The sequence below is a fragment of the Mustela putorius genome, unplaced genomic scaffold (genome assembly GCF_011764305.1).
Source record: "Mustela putorius furo isolate JIRA1106 unplaced genomic scaffold, ASM1176430v1.1 tig00003834_pilon_pilon_pilon, whole genome shotgun sequence".
Classification (NCBI taxonomy): domain Eukaryota; kingdom Metazoa; phylum Chordata; class Mammalia; order Carnivora; family Mustelidae; genus Mustela; species Mustela putorius.
The window spans coordinates 99,346,921-99,361,502 of record NW_025421987.1 but is presented as its reverse complement, the minus strand read 5'-3'; the positions used below and the strand labels follow the sequence as shown (position 1 = coordinate 99,361,502).

Genomic DNA, 14,582 nt, shown 5'->3' with positions numbered 1-14,582 from the left:
CCAAGTGATGAGCCCGTTCACTCACAAAGTGCTGCGAGGTGTGGATGCTTCCCCAGCCCAGCCCCAGGGTCACCCACCTGCAGTTTCCAGAGGAAGTCCAGGCGGGCGGTGGACTCCACTTGCTGGGCATGCAGGTACAGGGCCAGCACGAACACCGAGATGATGATGGGCGTCACCACCTTCAGCGCCACCTTGGTCGCATGCTCGGGGCTGCAGGCCGAGGGAGATGCCCCAGCGCTTCATGGTGGGCTCCAAGGCCCCTGCTTTTCTCTTCCTCCCACTATGCCCCCTTCTCCTCACCCTCCTGCTCAAGTTTTTCCTGACGTAGGGCCTCTTCCAGGACACCTTCTTGGCTGGCAGCCCCATCTCAGCCCCTGCTCCCACCAGAAGCTCAGCAGTCGTGACTCCTTTCCTGATGCCCCCCTCTGCCCCAGGCTGGGAAACTTCTCTGGTCACATGAGGGGATCAGTGAGGCCCTGGTAAAAGGCAGTATGTACATCCCTGGTCTCACCCAGTGGATAAGATAGGGCCCGTGGGCACAGTAACAAGGGAGCCAGGCAGGCCATACTGACCAGCTCTGGGCAAGTCTCTTAACCTCTCTGAACTTTAGTTTCCTAATCTGTAAAATGGGATAACGACACCCACATCTAAGAATTAAAGATACTGCATAAAAAATTCCTTGTGTAGCACCTGACAAACAGTAGGAACTCCAAAACTGGTAGCTAACAATGGCTAATTACATTCCTGTTAATATTATTAGTAAGTACTCTTAATAAAAGCAGCTATCCCAGGGCACCAGGCTGGCTCAGTCAAATGGCTGACTCTTGATTTCAGCTTAGGTCTTGGTCTCAGGGTGGTGACACTGAGCCCGGCGTCAGGCTCCATGCTGGGTGTGGAGTCTCTGCTTAAGACTCTCTCTCTCCCTCTCCCCCTCCCCCTCCCCTCCCACAGGCATGTGCACATGCTCTCTCTCAAAAACACCCCAAACAAACAACCCTTCCCCACAAAACCAAGCAGCTCTCCCAAACCCTGCTCCCTGTCCCAGCAAAGAGCCCAAACCTTGAATGCCACAGACTCCCTACCCAGCAGCCGCCCCAGGGCAGGGCTTACCCTACAAACCCCACAGGCCTTGCCTTGGCTCCGTTCTTCCAGAGCGGGAGCGGGGGCAGGGACGGGGGCGGGGGGTGAGGTCACCAGCTCCCATTCTCTTGTGCCTGGGATCTCACATGCTCCTGGGGAAGAGCTTGATGGAATGTGGGATGGTCTCTGGCTCCAGATGACCTAGCTACTGAGTCTGCAGACCACCTTGGGGTGGTAGGAATCATCCAAGAAGGGCATCTACCCAGGAGGCCCCCTTGGTACCCTGTGAGGAAAGGGTTTCCTGGCCCCCTCCAGCCTCCTCCTCCACTGCGCACTTTGCCGCCAAGGTCCCATCCCCGCGGGGCACCACTGCCTTCTCTCCTGGGCCCTGGGCAGTTGGACTCTAGCTGCTCGGCACCAAGGGCAGGGAGGGGCTGTATAGAACTTGGAGGAACGGATCCACTCACCACTGGGAGGTCCCGTTGTTGTTGAAGTCTCTGTGAACAGGAAGTGGGGAGGGCCGTTTGGGGCTGTTCTTCTGCATCGGCAGTCTCCACGCCCACTGTGCTCCCCTACCCTGCTCAACCCCTCACACTGCCATGCCCCTGCTCCTAGCTCTGCTACCCCATGCCCACTGCTACTACTGTTGCTCCTTCCTCCCCCCCGCCCCCAGCGCTTCTCTGGATCCAAGGATACTTTCAGGATGGGAGTCTTGCCGAAAGCCCAACCCCAGCCAGTATCTGGTCACCATGACCACAAATCTCCAGCCCTTACTTGGGGCCCCCAAGCACATCGACCTGGGCAGAAGCCAGCCCCCCTCCCACCCCAGCACTTTGCCGCATCCAGAGGAAGAGAAACATGTCCCTGTGCTGTTCGGTGTGGCTACCACAGCCACATGTGGCTCTTGAGCCTTCCCACGTGGCTAAAGTTACAAAGTTCTGGAAGTGTAAAAGAGCTACTAGGTATTGAAGAATTAGTGAGGGAAAAAATCTAGTAAGTTTCATTCATAATTTTATATTGACTACATATTAAAATAATATTTTGAATATATTGGTTAAATACAAAGATTAAAATTGCATGTTTTGCTTTTTTAATAGCGCTACTAGAAAACTTTAAATGATGTACGTGGCTTGCATGATTAATCTATTGGACAGAGCTGCCCTAGAGCCAAGCCAGTGTCTCCCAAACCAGAAAGGACCTCTGCTCCAGCAGGAGGAGAGGAGAGGCTGGGGTGGGGGAAGGAGCACATAAGAAAGAGGAGGCCAAACTTCCAGCTCCTACCCTGATTGGAGAGTAGAAAAGCCTGGACCTCCTCCCTCCCCTGGTCCTCACAGGACCACAGGCTGCCCCGTTCCTGGAGCTACTGTGTCTCCTGGCTGGCTGCCCACAGCTCCACACAGCCACTGAGAAGGGCGTCCTTGGATCTTAGACCCTTCATTATACCTTCCTCTGCTCAGGTGACAATCTCTTCACTAGAAAGTGACATTTCTGACACTGGAGTTATGGCCTGTTTTATCCATGACTGTTCTGCCAGGCTCAGTGCCTGGAATATGGGAGGCCCTCAAGAAATACCTTTGGATGAATGGATAGAAGGATGAATGGATCCCTTTCTATAACTTGGAGAAAACACAGTTTGCTGCATTTTCTCAGGGGACACAAAATTTTTTGCACTTCCTAGTGTGTGTGTGTGTGTGTGTGTGTGTGTAATGGGGTGATGGGAACAGAAGCGTATTGACATCAGGCACTTAATGAACGTTTTACTACTAGGGATATGATTCCCATTTTACTGGGAGCTAGACAGCCTGGGTTACAACTCTCAAGCCTGCTACCTAGATGTGAGACCTAATGACTCACCGTCATAACTAGGAGCCTTTGAGCAGTGCACAAATTACCCAACCCGTCCATGGAAGCCCCAGTGCCTAGCTCGAGGCAGGACACAGAGCCCAAGAACAACAAAGGCTGTTTTTCTGCTCCCACAGACCTTGCTATTCAGCTCTGTTGAATCTTGACCCCTCCCTGGGCCTGAGGTGCCACAGGCAGATGGAGTTAAGTGAAGACAGCTCATCAGAGGCTGCCCTGAACAAATGAGGAACAATTCACTGAGTCTGGAGGGCAGGACTGAGTAGCAAACTGGAAGCAGAAGGACAGCAGTACCCAGTCATCCTGAGGCCACCCCCCATACCTGGGAAGGGAAGGAGGGAAACAAGACACTGAGGTGCTTTGCCCAGGCAGTCCGCTGGGGAGGAACAGAACACTGCCCTTGCAAGGCCCCTGCACACCAAGCTCCCAGCCACCCACTCTTCTGGCCTCTCCACAATGCTCCAGACCCAGCCAGGCATGAGGAGAGGGGTGCCACCTACATGGCATTGGCGGTGACCAGCAGGTCAGCATTGTCAAAGAGTGTGACACGGGGCACCTCAACGATGAGCACGTATGTGAGCTCAATGGCCAGCATGAGCACCAGCTTCCCGATGCAGCTGATCTGCAGGAACACGGAGCAGGCCAGCAGGCTGAGCAGCACGCTGTAGGTGAAGTACTGCGGAGAGAGGGCAGCTAGCTTCAGCACCCTGGCCCCACCTCCCCCGGCCCACCCACCCTCCAAAATCCCCCCCAGTCTGAGCTGGCCACAGGCCAAGCCTGTTCTGAGGGTATTTCTGCTGCTGCAAATTTGGGAGGCAGAGAAAGGGCCCAGGTTAGGAACCAGGAGCTGGGGCTCCAGCCTAGCCTGTGTGGCTAGGGTTAGGCAGTAGAGCCCCGAAGTTAGAGCGAGGCTCCAGGCTCCCACAGACCTGAGTCTTACCCCTGATTTATTATGGACTGTCTGTGTGACTTGGGCCATTTATTATTCAACCTTTCAAAGCCTCAGTTTCCCCATCTGCAAAAGTTCATGTGTCATGGGCTCACTGAGATGGTTCCATGAGTTGGAACCACCTGGTGGCTTATGCCTGGTGCCCTCAGTAACTATAGGGAGCCCAGGCGCCCCAGCTCCTGATCTGCAACTTTAAACCCAAAATTCTGAAAACGGAAAGTGTTTCTAGGACTGATAGGGCGGCAACACTAAGCTGGCCTTATCTGGTGGGAAAACCACTCCAGCGGGTGTGCTGCTAATTAACATCTTCATCCTGCCTCCTCCGACGAGGCACACATCTTGCTGCATAAGTATTACTGTATGTCATTGGTAGGGGCTGCCCAGACTACACCAGGGGTGTGACATACCCTTTTGAACTCCGAAAAATTCTGAAATTCAAAACGTATTTCATCTGGAAGCCTTCAGATGAGGGACCGTGGCCCAATACGATTTACTTTAGGGAGGTCCTTTGCGCTTCAGTTTCTTTCTCAGATAGCAGAGGAGCTGAACCATGGATTCAGTGGTTCCCTCCTGCTGTCATCCCCTGAGGCTAATCCTAGACATGTCGGCATCATTATTATTAGCAAGGGAGAGAGGCAGATGGAGGGGGAGAAGCAGGCTCCCCACTGAGCAGGGAACCCGACACGGGGCACGATCCCAGGACTCCGGGATCATGACCTGACCAAAGGCAGATGCTTAACTGAGTGGGCCACCCAGGCATCCCTTGTTATTTCTTTTAAATTTAGCATCATTACTTCTGAATCAGACTTTGGGTGTCACTGTTTGCTTCCTCTGCCCATCATGGGCTGGAGGCCAAATGGCAGTGGAGGGCACTCCCAGGTCAGACCTTTTCCTCCCCAGGCCTTCTGGAACCCAGAGAGGGGCTGTGAAGGGCCCCTGGTGACTGGCAACGTGAGGGAGCAGCCTCAAGCCACTACCTGGAACAGGGGCAGAGGAAGGAGCAGGGAGGCTCGATCAGATAATCCAGCCCCAAGGATCATAATCCGGTCCTTGGGAGCAGGGGAGGGATCGTTCAGGGCCAGCCTGGATTCCCATGCAGACGCTGAGCCAGACAACCAGGAGGCCAAGGTTTAAAATAGGTGTCCTGAAGGGCCTCAGAGTCTGTGAGGAGCTGCTGAGTTGGAACACTGTGGGGTCTGGGGAGCCGGAGAGCTCTGTAGTCAGCAAGGCCTGGGATCAGTGTGAGTGAAACTGGTGGGACTAGTGAGGCCTGGAGGCAGGCACCAAGCATCTCCCAGAAAGAAGGAGCTAGAAAAACCTGCCACCACCCCCTTCCCCCATTGCTCAGCTTCTTCCATGAAACAACCACCAAGGGGCAAGTACAAGATCAAACACAGCCTCTGCTCCTCCGCAGACAGCCCTCAAGCAGCGGCTCCTATGGGCTCAGGCAGCTGCGGGGGCGGGGTTGGGGGGGGAACTCAGCGGGGTTGGGGGGGGTGGCAGACAGAGGCAGGAGTGGAGCCTGGGCTCCATGGGGGGAGGAGGAGGACTTGGCCTAGACCCCAGGGCAGGAGGGAGAGGAGAGCCCATCTAGGTGAACACTGGAAGAGTCCTGCCCCTCTGAATTCCCCTTGACCCCTTTCTGGGGCGGGGGGTGGGGGATGGGGTAAGCTAGCACCATGAGAGCCCAGGGGGCCCTCACTGCAGTTCTGGACATTTCTGTCAGTCCTGGGCCCTTCTGGAATAGGATAGAAGGTTGGACCTTGCCCAGGAAAGGGCAATAACTCACAGGTTGTGTGGAAGCCACACGCAGCTGGGGTGTGGGCATGGCCCCGTGCATGGAGTGGACAACCTGGGCAGGAAGCCTGGCCCGGCTGCTCACTCAAAACCACTCCCCAAGAGAAGGGTGAACAAAGTACCTCGCATACCACAGGCACTTAATGCATGCTGCCCTCTAAGGACTCTCAGCACTGGTTTTTAAAGCCAGTAACCTAGGGGTATGATTTTCTTGGGGGCGATGAAATTATTCTAATTAGCTGATGCTGTTGATGACTGCACACGTGTGAATACACTAATAATTACTGAACCACAGACTCAGACTGGGTGACCTTGACAGAAGAAGGGGTTCCTTGGCTTCCCTCCTGGCTCTGGCCCACAGCAGAGGAGCTCAGGCCGTTTCTCCTGAGGCAGGCCTGCTGCCACAGCCGAGGATCCAGAAACAGCTCTGCCCTCAGGTTGAGACCAAGAATTCTACAGCCAGCAGATGATCTGGGTGAAAGCTCTGGCTCTATGTATCACGGATTAGCTGTGTGACCCTGGGCAACTTACTTACCCTCTCTGGGCCTCAGTTTCATCTGTATAAAAAAGATATTCATCATGTCTGTGTTATGGGGTTGCTGTGAGGACTGAATGAGTGATGCCGTGTCGGGGACTTGGCACAGTGCCTGGCACACTATGGAAACGACAGCCCTCCTGTTCTAGTACTGGGTTGAGAAGGTGGGCCTTGCTCCCTGGGGTCCAACACAGGTAGCGAGAGCCTAGGGAAGGGAGGTCTCTGGGAGGGCTTCGAGCTTGAGAGCCCTGCCTCCCTTGGAGCAGCAGAAGGCAGGGAGGGATGGGGTGGGAGGGTGTCTGACTGCCCCAAGAACCCCCCACCCCCCCACTCTCCCACCCCACGTACCTCAGGGAAGTTGCAGCTGGGCCACGGGCTGCGGCAGAAGCCCTGCTCGGCCCCCAGGCTGTAGTTGGAGGCCGACGCCACCACATGGCACGCGTTGACCTGGCCGGTGCTGATGTTGTGCTCGTCTGCCAGGCAGCCCAGCAGGTTCTCTGAGTTACACGTGAACTGGGGGCAGGGGAGGGGCGGGTGAGCCGCGGGAGTCCATGACATAGTAAGACTCACCTCCTACGGGGCGGCCCGTCCCCCCACGGACTCAGGGGCAGCCTGCCGCAGACCAGGGATGGGAGAGCAGCCTGGAAGAGGCCGAGGAGCGGACAAGGTCTGCCCTTCTGCCGGACTGGGGCTCGTCAACTTCCCTGGGGAACGCCTCTGGGTCCTTCTGGTTCTGCCAGCCTCGCAGGCAAGGGACCAAGAGCCTGTGTGAGAGGCTCCAGAGTCAGATCTGATTCTGGACCTGGGTGAAGCCCTAGTAAGAAATCTGGGGGCGGGAGAACAACAGAGTGGGGGAAGGTTCTGGGAGGTGGAGCCGCCTACCATGTTGACGAAAGCCGACAGGAACACGAGGGTGATGGTGAACACGCCGACCAGAGTGCTGTTCATCTTGGACCTCACGATCTTCCTGGAGAGGGTCTGCAGTGGGGTTGGGAAGAGCTGCCCCGGGGAAGAGAGCGAGAGAACAGGAGTCAGCGGGAGGCAGCAAACTGCCACAGGGGAGTTGGTGAAACCCACCGTCCTCCCCACCCCCACCCTCACCCCAGGGGGCTTCCTGATGGAAGGAAGGATGCCATCTTAACCCCAACAGCGTGCAGGAAAAAGCACGGGAATGCGGCATGTGAGCTGAGCTGGTCAGGATTACAGTCAGGGAGGGGCAGGAGGTGGCAGCTGGGGGGCCTTGAAGGGGCCCAGAACTTTCCCAGGGAGGGTCAGAAGGCTTGGTGGCAGGAGGAAGCATGGGTCTGAGGATTTGGAGAGGACCTGGGGTCTGGAGGAAGGGACGGGCTTGTGAGATGGGGACAAAGTACGGTGTGAGCAGGAGGGCGGGGCCCTGGACAAGAGAATTTAGTGAAACTTTTTTCCAGGACTCTCACTGATCTCCTGTTGCCTCACCTAACCCTTCCTACATTTCCTTCAACTAGACAAACTGCATGTCCAAAGCCCCTCAGTGGCTCTGGTAATAAAATGACCCACTCCGCCAGATCTGACATTGGTGGCTTTGTCCAACCATGCCCTCTTCATCTCCAAAGAAACCTAGATTTAAAAAGATGTTGGCAGACACAGAGAAACAAAGGGGTGGACTTGGGCTTCCCCTACCCCTCCCACCTCAGTGCCTCCTGGTGAGGCTGGTCTGCTACATGAAGTCCAGGTGTCCTATGGAAACCCGGAAGGGCAGAGGAGGGTGGAAAAAGTACTGGACCAGGAGTCTGGAGGGTTCTAGACATGGATCTTTTTTTTTTTTTTAAAGATTTTATTTATTTATTTGACAGACAGAGATCACAAGTAGGCAGAGAGGCAGGCAGAGAGAGAGGGAAGCAGGCTTCCTGCTGAGCAGAGAGCCCGATGTGGGACTCGATCCCAGGACCCTGAGATCATGACCTGAGCCGAAGGCAGCGGCTTAACCCACTGAGCCACCCAGGTGCCCCTAGACATGGATCTTCCTGTGCGGCCCTTAGCAAGTCACATTCCTTCTCTGCAGGCTCCCCATCGGTAGGACTCTCAGGGCCCTGAGCATGTGTGCACATTCTGGCTGAGGAGGCCAGACTACAAGGCTCATCCCTCCTCTGATATGGACAGGACAGTCACACAGACAACTAAACAGGCAAGAGGACACCCTGTAACCACGAGGTGACTGCTCATTCCTACTGTGCGAGAGACTGGCTTGTGTGCTACGGTGTTTGCTGCTGGCCAGTATGGGGACCTTGGTCTACTGCTCCCCAGCTGCAACCCCCCTCATTATATGCAGAGCACCCACATGGGCCCATCACACCCGCCCCACAGGGCTTTGGGGAGCTGGCAGTTACATGCTGATGTGCCTGCTGCCCGCTGTGCTGGCAGTCACAGTCCTTCATCTCTGACCCAGAAGTCTTGTGTCCCCTGCCAGAATCCATGACATAGTAAGGTTCACTTCCTAGCTTACCAGTAAGGTGAACCTGAATCTCAGACCCTTTACAGTTCTTGCCATTAAGTAAGTGCCCTGCTCACCCCTCAGTGTTGGGCTTCAAGCTGGGTATGCATGTTGGGAAGCAGTATATCTTTTCCACCCAAATGTCCTTCCAGCCTTCCAACAAGGCCACCTCCTATTCAGCAGGAGAGAGAGGACCACAGGGAATGGCACACGCAGCAATGGTAGAGGTCTCACAGCCTCACGCTCCACTTTGGATTCTAACAGGGGCTCCCCCCCCCATCCATATTCACATATCATCAAGTCTGTGGCATTATTCTGAAAATACACTTCCTTTTGGAGTAAGAAAGAAGACACTCTGGTTAAAGCCACTTCTGTGGTAGAAGGAAAGCCATGTGTGATTTGGAGAGTATAAGCTTCAATGAACATCCTGCTTAATGACACAGAGAACAGAATATTCCACTCAAAGGAACAGAGTGAATCCAGAAACAATGCCTGACATTTCTGATCGGTTTATTTTGACAAGGTTGCCAACATGATGCGGGAAGAATAGCCTTTAAACAAATGTTGCGGAGGCACCTGGATATCCACAGGCAGAAGAATAGTGCTGGGCCCCTCCTTCTCACCACATATAAAAATTGCCTTGAAATGGATCAGAGACATAAATGCAAGGAATAAAACACAGGACTTGTGGAAGAAAATATGCAAGCCAATCCTTGGGACTTTGGGTTGAGCAATGGTTTCTTAGAGCACCAACAGCAAAGAAAGAAAGAACGAATGGAGGGAGGAAGGGAGGAGAGAAGGGAAAGGAAGGAAAAGAAAAAAGAAAGAAAAAATCGATTCGTTGGATGTCATCAACATTTAAAAATTTTTGTGCTTCAAATAACACCACAAGAAAGTGAAAAAAAAGGCGAGGCTGTAGAAAAATTGGAACCTCTATGCATTTGCTGGTGGGCACAAAAAACGAGGCAGCTGATGTGGAAAACAGTATGACAGTTGCTCAACCAACGACACATTGAGTTCCTGTATGATCCCGCAATTCCACTTCCAGAAGTATACCCAGAAGAATAGAAAGCAGAGGCTTGTACACCTATTTGCGGACTTGTGTTCACAACTCACAATGGCCAAAAGGCGGAAGACCTAAGTGTCCACCTATGGATGAATGGATAAACCGAATGGGGAATATACATGTAATGGAGTATCATTCAGCCTCAAGGAATGGAATGCTGGGCCCTGCTACAGTGTGGACGTCACCTTGAAGACAGCAGGTGGAGTGAAAGAAGTCACAAAAGGATAAGTAGTATAGGATTCCACTTTTTACAAAAAGATTTATGTGTGTATTTGAGAGGGAGAGATTGAGCGAGCACGAGTGGAAGGGGCAGAGGGAGAGGGAGAGAGAAAATCTCAAGCAGATTCTGCACTGAGCACAGATCCCAATGCGGGGCTGGATCCCTTGACCCTGAGATCACCACCTGAGCTGAAACCAAAAGTCGGATGCTTCCCTGATGGTACCACACAGGCGTCCTGCTGTAGGATTCCACTTGTATGAGATACCGAGAGTACTCTAAGTCATAGAACTGCAGTGGCATGGTGGCTGCCAGGGGTGAGGGCAGAATGGGGAGGTACGGTTTAATGCGTTTAAAGTTTTGGTCTGGGAAGTTGAAGTTCTGGAGATGGCTGGTGCTGACCTTTGCACAGCGATGTGAATGCATTTCACGCTGCTCAACTGTACATTTGGAAAAGGTTACCATGGAAAATTCTGTATTATGTGCGTTTTAAAAAGAAAGTGAAACCCAGAAAATGGGAGAGAATTGTTGCAAACCATATATCTAATGAGGGTCTTGTAACCAGAATACAAGGGTCTCCTCTTATCCATCTTATTCCAAGACCTCCCCACTAGATGCCTGAAATTGCAGACAGTCCTAAAATTATATATACTATGCTTTTTCCTCTACATACACACTTAGGATAAAGATTAATTTATAAATTAGGCACAGTAAGAGCTTAATAACAGTAACTACTGATAAAATGGGACAATTATAACAATGTAGTGTGATAAAAGTTATGTGACTGTGGTCTCTCTCTCTCAAAATATTTTGCCGGATTCACCCTTCTTCTGCTGGTAATGTGAGGTAAAGTGCCGCATGATGGGATGTGGTGAGGGGAATGACATCAGCACTGTGACATAGAGTTAGGTTCCCACTGGCCTTCTGACCACAGGTCTACTGCTTCCAGACCATAGCTGACCCCAGGAACTAAAACCACAGAAAGTGAAACCCTAGATAAGGTTTACTGTATACAAAGAGCTCTTATGACTTGACAATAAGACAAATAACCCAATTAAAAATGGAACAATGATTTGAATAGCTGATTCTCAAAAAAATCTATATAAATGGCCAAGAAGCACACAAAGGATGTTTGTCATTAATCATCAGGGAAATGCAATCCAAAAGAGGAGATACCACTTCACACTCCCTAGAAGGCTATACACAAGAGTCAGGTGTTGGTGCCAGTGTTGGTGAGGATGTAGAAAAGCTGGGTGGAATGCAAAACAGGGCAGCCGCTTTGGAAAACAGGTGGGCAGTGTCTCAAAATGATAAGCACAGTTACCAGATGACCCAACAACTCTACGCCTAGGTATTTACCCAAGAGAACTGAAAACCTAAGGGCCCGTAAGAGCTTGGATACAAAAGTTCATAGCAGTACTATTCATCATAGCCTGAAAGTGGAAACCACTCCAAGGTCCATCCCCTCAGGGATGAACAAAGTGGGACACAGCCACACAATGTGACATCATTTGGCCGTAAAACAGAGTGAAATGCTGTCACATGGTACAACATGGGTGAACCCTGAAAGTATTATGCTAAGGGAAAGAAACAAAAGGCGCCATATTGTATGATTTCAGGCAAATGCATACAGAAAGAGTTTGAGGCTGCCAGGGGCTGTGCGAAGCAGGGAAGGAAGAGGGACCGCTAAGATGTCTGGGGTTCCCTTGCATCGCTACATGAATGTACTAAAAACAATTACAACTTCATCTGCCTTTATCAAGGTGAATCTTCTGTATGTGAATTGTAGCTCAGTAAAGCACTTCTTAAAAACCCTGCACAAGCTCTGACTAGCTGTCGGACCCTGGGGAAGGCATCAAGGGCTCTGAGCACAAGTTCTCTTATCGATACCTGAGAGATATCTCTCTCCCAAGAGGGCTATAAGACTCAATGAAATGATCCATTTTAAAGTGCTTTGTAAGCTGCGAAATTCAACAGAAAATTTAGTTAATATTTGCATTTTTTTTTAAAAGAGCTCTGTTGCCAATAGGAATGAAAGTCCTTGTTTCCTAGTAAAGGAATTTTTTTTGTTGTTTCACATTTGGGGAAAGTGTCCTGGCACTAGCCTGAAGTACGACAGATGGTTCCCCGTTTGTGTCTGCTTCAAATGTTGCCATTCCATCGTACTCCTCTTAACCCATGTTACTTAAATTGTTTCAGTTCTGATCATCCTACCCATCAATCGAAGGGTACAAGTAGATGCTAGCCGAAGGTGGCTGGAGGGACAGGCTAGGCGCATGGGCTTCCTGGGGATGGTGGGACCAGGAGCCCACAGGAGCCACCTAGGGGTCAAGAGAAGAACTTCAGGCTATTTTTTACATTGAATCCAGAATGTAGTTCTAACATCTAATGAACGGTTGATGGGTGGGGGGGAGCTGGGGGGTGTTTATATATATATATTAAAATTAATTTTTATTAGTTTCAGAGGTAGAATTTAGTGATTCATCAGCTTCATGTAACATCTGGTGTCCTTCCATCAAGTGCCCTCCTTAATACCCATCACCCAATTATCCCTTTCCCCCCACCCCCCTCCCCTCCAGCAACCTTCAATTTGTTTCCTAGAGTTCAGCATCTCTTATGCTTTGCCTCCCTCTCTATTTTCATCTTGTTCTTCCTTCCCTTCCCCTATGTTCATCTCTTTTGTTTAAATGCCACAAATCAGTGAAATATGGTATTTGTCTTTTCTCTGACATATTTCACTTAGCATAATAACCTCTAGTTTCACCTACACCATTGCAAATGGCAAGATTTCATTCTTTTTGATGGCCAAGTAATATTCCATTGTATGTATATACCACATCTTCCTTATCCATTCATTAGTCGATGGGCATCTGGGCTCTTTCCATAGCTTGGTTCTTGTGGACATTGCTGTGATAAACACTGGGATACAGGTTCCCCTTTGAATCACTACGTTCATATTTTTTGGATAAATACCTAGCAGTACAATTGCTGGGTCATGCAGTAGTTCGCTTTTAACTTCATGCATTGAGTTGTTACAAGCCAAATTCTCATCACCCTTTTTTAAAAATTTATTTATTTTTATTTATTTTATTTTTTTTTAAAGATTTTATTTATTTATTTGACAGAGAGAGATCACAGTAGGAGAGAGGAAGGGAAGAGATCACAGAGAGAGGAAGGGAAGCAGGCCCCCTGCTGAGCAGAGAGCCCGATGCGGGACTCAATCCCAGGACCCTGAGATCATGACCTGAGCCGAAGGCAGCGGCTTAACCCACTGAGCCACCCAGGCGCCCGAAAAAATTTATTTATTTTTAAAGATTTTATTTATTTGTCAGAGAAAGACAGCACAAGCAGGGAGAGTGGCAAGCAGAGGGAGAAGCAGGCTCTTTGCTGAGCAGGGAGCCTGACATGGAGCTCGATCTCAGCACCCTAGGTCATGTCTGGAGCCAAAGGCAGGTACTTAACTGACCGAGCAACCCAGGCACCCTTCTTGTCACCCTTTAAAAAGAACTGCTCTTAACTTTAATACCTCAGGCAGGAACCCAGGAATTGGTGTCTTGAAATCTCCAGAAGATTCGACATCCTGCTCTGGTAATGGTTTATAGAGTATCTCATCTCCTGTGATCAGAGAATTCATCCGTATGTTTGCCCTAAATCCTGTCTTTACTAATCCCAGTGTGGATGGTGAAAGTCTTCACCCAGGGCACGTCTTCTCACAGGGATGCACCACGGCTGCACAAAGACCCTGGAGACCATTTCTTTACAGCAGGATAATTGTGCCCATGCAAACCAATTGTTCAATGCCTGCTCACTCGCAATTACAGCTCAGAAAAAGGATTGATTTTTTAAAAATTCCAAACTAGTACTTTCCTTGTCTGATTAGTTCAAATCAATTCAACATAAAAAACAGGAGTGGGGACATAATTAATAAATCATCACTGGGTGAAGGGCAGTTTTGATCCTGGCCTTTCATAAAGCCTCCAGGCAAATCAATGGCAAGCCTGGGGCCCTGGTTCCCTGTCTGTGATGTGGGGTCAGGGTAGTATAGTGGAAAAAATGATGAAATCTGATGGGAGAGGGGATGCCTGGGTGGCTCAGTCAGTTAAGCATCTGCCTTTGGCTCAGGTCATGATCTCAGGGTCTCAGGTGTGTCGTCCTCTGTGCTCAGCAGGGAGTGTGCTTGTCCCTCACTCTCTGGCCCCGGCCCCACCTGTGCTGTCTCTCTAATAAATGAAATCTTTTTTTAAAAATCTGATGGAAAAAATCTTAAGAAAACTGTCTTTCTGACAAGAAACCAATTTTAAAAAGCAGTAGCTTCTACTTCACAAAATTTTATTTAAAATATATGGAAACTTCAGAGGCCAACCAAGGCAGGCAGAAGCTGACCAAGCTCCATACCACTGCTCTCCCAGGGATTAAACAGACACATTAACAGTATCTTTAAGAAGGACTATGGGCTCGGGAGTCACGAACCACTGGGGTTTAAACCCCAGCTCTACCACTTCCTAGCCTCAAGGCTTCGGGAAGACTGCCTCACCTCAGAGCCTCCTCGTCCTCATCTGCAGGACAGATGTAATAAAAGCCACCTTAGAGGCTTAGGAAACACAGCTC

At 50.7% G+C, this 14,582-nt stretch overlaps 1 protein-coding gene across 2 annotated transcripts in view; it reads right to left on the bottom strand.

The window, feature by feature from the left end:
• ADCY5 (adenylate cyclase 5) overlaps positions 1-14,582 on the bottom strand; it is a 148,061-nt gene that overhangs the window by 10,661 nt on the left and 122,818 nt on the right. For both annotated transcript variants that reach the window (XM_045088819.1, XM_004745509.3), the window contains 5 exons: positions 7,104-7,220; positions 6,570-6,734; positions 3,441-3,616; positions 1,548-1,577; positions 78-210 (listed from right to left, as the gene is read on the bottom strand). In XM_045088819.1, the coding sequence (XP_044944754.1) occupies positions 78-210; positions 1,548-1,577; positions 3,441-3,616; positions 6,570-6,734; positions 7,104-7,220 (621 nt within the window). The remainder of the gene's footprint in view (positions 1-77; positions 211-1,547; positions 1,578-3,440; positions 3,617-6,569; positions 6,735-7,103; positions 7,221-14,582) is intronic.